Genomic DNA, 8,952 nt, shown 5'->3' on the forward strand with positions numbered 1-8,952 from the left:
CTGAATAATGATCCAAGTCATTTTAAGAAGTATACATGGCCAGAAAGCTCTAATAGATAGGGAAGTTTATTTTCAATTCGAACAGGTAATGTAATGGATTTTGACAAACATCCGTTTTTAGATAAAAGCTGTATGCTTGTAGTTGTTGGGATATACCTGTAGTTCATGAAACAGAAGGCACTCGCAAAGGAAATGCAACACATGAAAAACTGAATGTGTATCATCCATCCATATAGAATATCCATTCTTCCAACCGGCTTGTTGATTATGTTATCTGAAATCACTGATCAGATGAAAAATTAATATAAATATTAGGCCTTTTCTTGTAATTATAATAGTGTTATTAACCTTTTTTCCGTTTATGGAATTTGGTTAAAAATGTACTAGGGAGGTGGGATTCAAAGGTTTTCTTGGATTTTGAAGCATTCTGTTCTGAAGCTGGGGACTGGGCCTAAAGTGCAATGATGGCTTTGGTCTGTTGGTCACTGGTAGATGAATATGCAGACAAAATCCTTCCCCAGCCCCTCCGCCATTACTCCCACCTCTCTGTTCTCTCGCTCTGATCTACTGTAACTTTATTTTGTGAAGCGGCAACCTCAGCTGTAACCATGGTTTTATATGGAGCTGTAATGATCTCACTCTGCATTAAAATTATAACCTGTAATGAAAAAAAAAGTCTTTCTTTCTAGTGTGTGTGTGTGATTGAGTGGGTGAACCTAGACTTCACACATATCGGAAGAAGGATTTGTATCCTTTACTTAAGTGAAAGTACCAATACATCACTGTAAAAAAACTGTTAAAAGTAGAAATGGTTCATACCAATTTTTGCTCATACCAATACCAAGGACCGACCCCATACCAGTGTGTCATGTATTTTATTATGTTTTACCACCTGTATAGCACTATCCCTGTATGATATGATTTCTATTGTTTGTTGTTCGGTGTGGCTCAGGTTAACCCTCATGTCCTTGCGTCAAATTTGACCCGTTTCAGCTTTTTTTCTGTTTTTTGAAACAAAAAATGGGCCATCGCAATAAGCGCTGAAAATGTCAACAAAATAAATATCAAAGAACTTTGGCAAAAATATTTAAAAAAAGCACCCCCAACATTGAAAATGTTTTTTTTTTTTAAATGTTGGGAAAAAAGTGACCAAAAACGTATTTTTTTTTTTTTTTTCAGGGTTGACGGGAAGACAACACAAGGGTTAAACATTTTGTGAAACAATGAAATGCAAACAATGAATACAGCATCTTAGGCAGTATTGGAGGCTGTTGTGACACTCATATTGGATTGTATCAGTACTGTACTTAAGTACAAATTTTGAGAGACTTGTACTTTACTTGAGTCTTTTCTTTTCACGCCACTTTCTACTTCTACTCCGCTACATCTCAGAGAGAAATAATGTACTTTTTACTCCACTGCATTCATCTGACAGCTTTAGTTTCTTCACACGTTAAGATTCCTACACACAACACATGTAGTTTATAAAATCTGATGTTTTATTATAAATTAAACTACTCGACAATATAACGGCCTACAAGTCCAGCTGAGATTATTATACCGTTAAACACAACTGTTAGGATCCCTTTCACTTTCTACAATGGGGGGATTTTTCTGCATGGAGTAGTTTTACTTTTAATACTGTAAGTGTATTTTCCTGATGAGACTTACATACTTCATCTTAAGTAACATTTCCAATGCAGGACTTTTACTTGTAACACTATTTTAACAGTGTGGTATTAGTACTTTTGATGAAGTAAAAGTTCTGAATACTACTTCCACCGCTGGTGATATCTATGATGAAATTAAACAGTTAAACACGATCATGTTTTCAATTCATGTTATTTTAAAGTACAGATAATTGGTCAAATATTGATAGTTTTGTCAAGCCCTATATGTGTTTTTTTTTTTTTTTTTTTTTTTTTTATGGGTTTGGTGAAAATCCTTACCAAAAGAAAGTAGTATAAGATAGGATTTGATGAACCAAATTGTCAAAGATAAAACATGGATGTTCCATACAATGCTTGTCATAAGTAAAATAAATGATCAGTTCACTACTGTCATTGTATTTGAGTGTTTTGTTCAATTTTTTAACATTGGAATTCTTTTTTTTTTTTTTTATAAAAACGTCGGGAAAAGTGATTAAAAACTTAAAGCTTCAAAAGTCGGTAATAGTTTAAAAAAGTGATGACAACAAAAATTATTGTTTTTTTATTTTTTAATTATTGTTGACCAGGTAAAATTACCTGGTCAACGGGACACAAGGGTTTACAATACTTACAGTAAAAATAGGAAATATTCAACTTTATTGTGTTCTGTTAAATATTTATTTCTTCAACATTTTACCACATAAAATGATCTGCAACAATCTGAAGTATAAAATAGCTAAATCATGACATCATACATCCTACAAAGATGTTAATCTCAAACCCAATAAATTAAGCATCAGTTACAAAAATAATATACACAAGGGTGTTGATTTACCAGTCTCCCAAAAAACAAATCATTTCAAGTAATAATACTAAAATGAAATAAATAAATAAATGGTAGTGATTATTACAGTCAGAAGAGGTACCACTCACCGAATATATAAAAAGACAAAGTGTGGAATATTACAGCTTCAGAAACATGACTAGTGTGTACAGCAGGAGTGTTCAAACAGTGTTTTCCTAAAGACTCTTTTTTTTTCTGCAGCATGAAATGATAAAGAATATTCAGATATTCAGAGGCAGTTTCACAGAAACTAAAGAAAGCATTTGATTCCAGTGTTTGGCTGAGGAATGTTGGACTAGAACTGGGTTGCGTCCAAAATCTCATCCTCTGCACTACATACTCAATATGTATACTAACGTTAAACACACTTTTGTGTAAAAATACAACTATCTTTTCGGTAGCAATAAGATGTCATTTTCAACGTCCCTTCCTGAGATTCTCCTTGGCATTAGAGAGGTACGTTGGAATGGTTTGTCATGCAGTCGTCTCTTTCTCCTGGTGGTCGTTGCGAAATCTCAGATTTGATTGTGGTTTTTGCAAGTTCAACATGGATAATGAGTCGAAAGTCGAATGAACGAGTACTTACGTCCTTTCAATTTCTCACAGGTTGAGTTGTTGTTGCCCATAACGCGCTAGCATTCTGCTAATGAACGCTGATTGGTCAGCACAGTGTGTTAAAAGGATACTGTGAGAAAATTGGATTTTGAGGGTTATAGCTCCATAGTCCTCCATTCATTCTGCTCTCGCCCCTTAACCACAAATCATATGGAACCAGAGTGGAACTGAAACCATTCTCTGAAAACATTCTCTGATATAAACCAGAATACTGTTATATTTTACTGGAAGTAGTTTGCAGTTCACATCCTATTGGTTTCATACAAAAATGTTGGACACTCTAAAAAAATCCCATATACTGTTTTAGCCGACTAAATAGCATGTTGGTATGGAATTTCGGACACAACCCTGGCCTCCTGCTCTCCTTGTGGGCCCGAGTCCAGCTCTGTCTGTCTGTCTGTCTGTGTGTGTCTGGCTATACATCGCGTAGTGGCATTCCTTCTTTCCCACTCGTCAGAGCTTTGTTCCTGCGCTTGCAGCAGACCACGGTGACGGCGATGGCGATGCCTATCAGCAGCAGGACGAGGAAGATGGCCGCAGCGACTACGCCCACCGAATACACTGTGGAACACAAAAACAAGACGCCGCGTTAACCCTCCACCATGCAACTTTTAAGTTTTTTTTTTTTTTTCTGGGTCAAAGTTTAAAAGAAGAGCGTTGCATGGAACCATCCACTGTATTGTTTTTGACATTTCGGTTAAAGGAAACCCACATTTCTGCTGTAGAAACTTTTTGAAAATGAGTCAAATTTGACCCGAGTACAACAGGAGGCGTTAAAGAGATTTACTTTACATCAAGAGGTTGTAGAGAATGTAGACCTACGGCCTACGTCAGCAGCTCACCCCCAAATCTAAAAAAAAACAGCTCCCAATATATAAATTTTTCAAAAAAAGCTCAGTCGTTTTTTATCAAACATTACTTAAACAGGAGGGAATTTGTTGGGGACTATTTTCAGTGGCGGATTTATAGAGTATAGAGTATTAGTGAGTATTAGTGGCAGCAGGACTGTGTTGTGTGTGTGTGTGTGTGTGTGTGTGTGTGTGTGTGGTACTATGGACTGAGTCAATGTCAGTGTGTTAATAGTAACAGTCTGGCTTGCCAAAGAGTTTAAATAGAGATAATAAAGATGAATATGCTAAAAAAAATGTCATTAGATTGAAATACTTCGCTTGTGTAAGTAGTCTCTTGACCGCCCACCCTGAGCCCACCTTGAGCCCACCCTGAGCCATTGCCTCTGTGGCCTAGTGCTTGCTCTTGGTGGGAACTGTTGGGTTTCTGTAAATAACATCACAGAGTACGGTCTAGACCTGCTCTTTTATGTTTTATCTTTTATGTGCGATAACTGTTGTTGTTATTCGGCGCTATATAAATCAAATTGAATTGAAAATTGAATGAATGACTAAGAATAGGCATATTAAATTTAAACACAATCGGTCCTGTGGCTGCCGAGATGTCTTGCTCTAAACTCTAAACTATTCGAGTGAGTGTAGGAGTTGTCTTACTGGCAGCAGTCTTACTTTATGCTGGGCTGATTTCAAAAATTGTTGCTCCAATCAGTCTCTTAGACACAAAAAAAACAAGGAAAAAAATGGTCCAGGTTGAAAAATAACCAAAGTTACCTTATAAGGTCAGTGTTTGGAACATACAGACCAACCCCATCTAAGCTTTGACAAAAGCCGACAGCTGCGTCGCCTAATGTCTTCTTTTAAACGCTGTCCGTTCTGCAGCCCGGAGCCAGCTGAACACCACTAGGATCCTGTTTATATATGTCGATAGCTTGAGCTTGACTGTTGTTTTTAACCCTCGTATTGTTCCCCCGGGGTCCAAAACTCACAAAGATTTGACATTTTCTGCCCTTTTTCAGACTTTTCTTTTTAGTTTTCACTAACACCACCTTACTACCACTAGTTGTACTCTACTTTTTGGAATTCATGATCAATAACCCTCATTTATATACCATTATACCTAATATTTGAGGAAAACAAAAAGCTGAAATTATGAATTATTTTGACTAATAGTTAAGATCAAAGGAACGTACAGATGAGTTTAGTCAGGAATGAAAGTGATCAATTGCATTTGCAAAGAGCGTTGTATGGAAACCAATCCATTTTTGTGGTGATTTGATTAAAAAGAAACCCATATTTCAGATCAAATTTGACCCAAGGACAACAAGACTTGGCCTGCCACTTTCACACAGCTTTAAAATGTAAGTCCTTCTTTTTTTAGTGTTTCTTTTTATATTCAACTTAGTAGTATTAACTTAGTAGCATTTAATACCTGTTTATTAATAAATATCTTTATCACGATACTCAATGTTATCGCATAATTTCCTCATGTCATGCAGTCCTTATACACATTGTTTCAGGCAGGTCAGCAATGGACAGTAGCTGATTTAACTGCCACACACACACACACACACACACACACACACACACACACACACACACACACACAACCAACCCACATTTCTTATAATCCGAACAAAGAGACATTAGTCACAGCTTCATCCCAACTTCCCATTGTGTGTGTGTTTGCGTGTGCGCGTGCTGAATTCTTGATAACCACCCAGGAGGCACTTCCAGGAATATACCACAGATAGAATTGTGCATTGCTGTCACAAGAGGGTGCTGTATGATTTCCAGAAATAATCTGTCTCTTTAAGAAATCACAACCTCTGTCCTGGTTCTGAGAGCAGAAAACAAGTATCCCTCATCGATCCGTCCGTCTCGGGGCAAAGATGGAAATCTAATCTGCTGCTTGACCATCCATCACGTGACCTCCGTTAGTCTGACATCAGTAACTCAGTTACAGCTTCAAACCAAGGTGATATAAAGCTCAGCTCCAGCCTAATCTTGTTACAGGGACCGGTCACTCTGTCTTAAGCAAAAAGATTTCATGTAGAGCAAAGGTCTTCATCAGGGCCCTAGGGGGTCCTCAGAGCCACTGCAGGGTGGCCACCAAATTATTTTTTAATTTTTTAAAGTTTTTTTAAAATAAATACAGTACATAATACCAACATATTATTGGCAAATATACTGTAAATTCCCACTGATGACAGTCTAACTGGCCTACTGAACCCACTCAACATGTTTCGGATGAAAAACCCATGCAAACATGGAGAGAACACACAGAGAACACACAGACTCCACACAGATTCAAGATCATATTTTTTCCCAATTTGCTATGTTTATGTTACGTACATGTTACATGTTGGCACTGGAAAACGATTTGCTTTTAATCTTGTTGTACATGTGTATAGTGACAACAAAAGGCATTCTGCTCTATCCTCCTTGTTGTGAGGCCACAGTGTGATCCACTGGGCCACCATGCCACACCATAGCTTAGTATTCAATGCAAAAAAAAGTATATAGGCTTTAGGCTGTCCTACACCTTATTGTTGGCCCAGTTTAACGCCGAAAAAAGCACGGGCAAAAGTGACAAAAAATTCACTGAGATCCTATATTGATATGCGGACTGGATCAAAGTCTGCGAGGGTACAAATTTGTCCTGCGTTCCTCAAGTTTGACACGTGGCTCAGAGCCAGCTGAACACCACTATGGTCCTGTTCATATACTCATAACACAAGAGACACACAAAACAAACCAGCCAACCGTTTTATTTATCCAGGGTAGGTAGCTTTAGCTTGACTGCTGTTATTAAGCTGCTCCCTCACACGTGTGCGCGTACACACACACACACACACACACACACTACAATGCCAAAAATCCAAGGCTATCAGCATTTGAACACATTGCGTTTTAATTCCATTAAGATGCATAAAGTCAAAGCTAACTTCAGTGCTTTTCTAAGTAATAAATGTGCATGTTTTTTTCATCCATTGCCCAGTCTAACTTTAAAAGACATCAGTGGTGTGCGAGAAGCACTCGAAACACAAGGAATTTCCTGCAAATATCTCACACTTAGCTTCCGACTCGGTGTAGAAGTTCCTTTAGTCTACAAATACATCATGAATAAAACCATGGAGTTTCAGCACTTTAGTGTTGCTGTCTTTTGCCGTAGCAGTACCTGGCAAACAGCTGGTGAGTCAGTACTGTGATATTTACACCGGTTTTAACTTGTATATCTCATGTTGGGACAGTTTGTGCACTGAAGTAGGGCGTAACTGAATAACTTCCTGTCCACAGTTTTCCCGTTTGCAGCCTCTATAAGAACTTGGCAAACGGGCCGGTATGAGCCTCTGACGCTAATAACCTTATAACACAGTTTCACGGTAATGCAGCTTTAGATGTATTATTTTGACATTTCTGGGTAAAAAAAAAACAAGAATGTATTTTATTTTGAAACTCCCCGTACTAGGAGGCGGAAGTGGAAGTTTGTGGATGTAGTCTGTATACCGCTGTATAACATGAACCGGGTAACCGACCCAATGCCTAATAAGAAGCAGGACCCCTCACCTTCAAAGATGGACTGGTTGTCGTAGTTGGAGCACTGCGTCTGGCTCATCTTTCCCAGCTGCTTGTCCGTGTTGCTGCGGCTGGGGATGTAAGCCTGGACGTTGAAGCAGTAGCTCTGCCCTCGGTCCAGATCACTCAGCTCTATCACATTGGTCTTAGAGGTGTACACTTTCTGCCGACAAACCCAGAAGGGAAGCATGTAGTTCATGTCGTCGTATTCGTGTGGGTTTGAGAGCCGCCATTGCAACGTGTGCTGTTACTCACCTTTCCGGAGCTCTTATTTTTCCCATAGGTGACTTTATAGTGCAGCTGATCGGAGAAGACGTCCCTGATGTTCAGCTGGCGGCCGTCTTTGAACAAGGCGGTGAGCGGGTCGGTCACGTACAGGGTGGTCTTCTTTCTGTCTTCGCTTACCTCCAGCTTGAAGTCAGGTCTGCCTATGTCAGCTATGGAGGATGGGACAACGGGGTCAGAGGTTTGTATGCCGGCAGACAGAGAGTTCATCGGTGCATGCATCTCTCAATACAAAGATAAATGGGATGGTGACGATTGTAGCCGACCCCTCTCACCCCCAAACACAAACTGTCTGAACCCCTCCCCTCTGGCAGGAAGCTGCGGCCCATCTGGACCAAACCCACACTCCGTATAAACTGTTTCTTCCCCTCTCAACTGTAGTCAATTATAGAACAGCAGTTTTTTATGTGCAGATAACTGTGTCTCCATGGCTGTTAACAGTCTTCCTTCGCCCCCACAGAGCGACAGTTTCCAGTTACTTTACTGACGCTTTCTTCAACTTGCATAGAAAACCAAGCAGTCCGAGCTGACCAATCCCAGTTCATGTGGTCTCCTTGTGATGTTAGCTATGCCAATAAATACCGATATACTTTAAATCCACCTTTGAAACAGCAGGTCAAAGTTCAAGCATAAATGAGGTCTGAAAACTTGACGGATATTTATGACAGTTTGGGTAAAAACTTGGCTGTTTTCCTTTGTTTTCTTTGAGTCGTCTGACTGCTCGTGTTTCTTGACCTTCTTGACTTCTTTTTAGTGAGGTCACCTTTTTCCCAAGGCTCATCCATACGGAGCGATGAGGGGGGGAGGGGCTCCATAAAGCAATTAACTTATTGATTATTAAAAGAGATTGTGGCCTACACAAGACATAGGATATAACAAACTGGAATAAGCCTTTAAAACGTTAAATGTGAAGGGATAACACTGGTCGTCACTGGCTGTTGCACACTTGTGTCTAAACAATGTGTAGAAATGAGAAAAATACGATGTGATATGATAGGTCCCATGACATGGTGCTCTTTGGATGCTTTTATATAGACCTTAGTGGTCCACTAATAACATCTGAAGTCTCTTTGATATAGACCTTAGTGGTCCCCTAATCCTGTATCTGAAGTCTCTTTTATATAGACCTTAGTGG

The 8,952-nt window shown here is 39.2% G+C and overlaps 1 protein-coding gene across 2 annotated transcripts in view; it reads right to left on the bottom strand.

Annotated features, from left to right (window-relative positions):
- Positions 1-2,310: 2,310 nt before the first annotated feature.
- Positions 2,311-8,952, bottom strand: part of f3a (coagulation factor IIIa) — a 12,354-nt gene continuing 5,712 nt past the window's right edge. Inside the window, exons 4-7 of one of the 2 annotated variants that reach the window (XM_034861925.1) lie at positions 7,788-7,969; positions 7,524-7,695; positions 3,493-3,669; positions 2,311-2,879 (exon numbers count right to left, since the gene is read on the bottom strand). In XM_034861925.1, the coding sequence (XP_034717816.1) occupies positions 3,524-3,669; positions 7,524-7,695; positions 7,788-7,969 (500 nt within the window). In that variant the 3' untranslated portion in view covers positions 2,311-2,879; positions 3,493-3,523. The remainder of the gene's footprint in view (positions 2,880-3,492; positions 3,670-7,523; positions 7,696-7,787; positions 7,970-8,952) is intronic. The other variant, XM_034861926.1, reaches the window with a different exon arrangement.

Source organism: Etheostoma cragini, chromosome 22 (genome assembly GCF_013103735.1).
Source record: "Etheostoma cragini isolate CJK2018 chromosome 22, CSU_Ecrag_1.0, whole genome shotgun sequence".
In the NCBI taxonomy this organism is placed as follows: Eukaryota; Metazoa; Chordata; class Actinopteri; order Perciformes; family Percidae; genus Etheostoma; species Etheostoma cragini.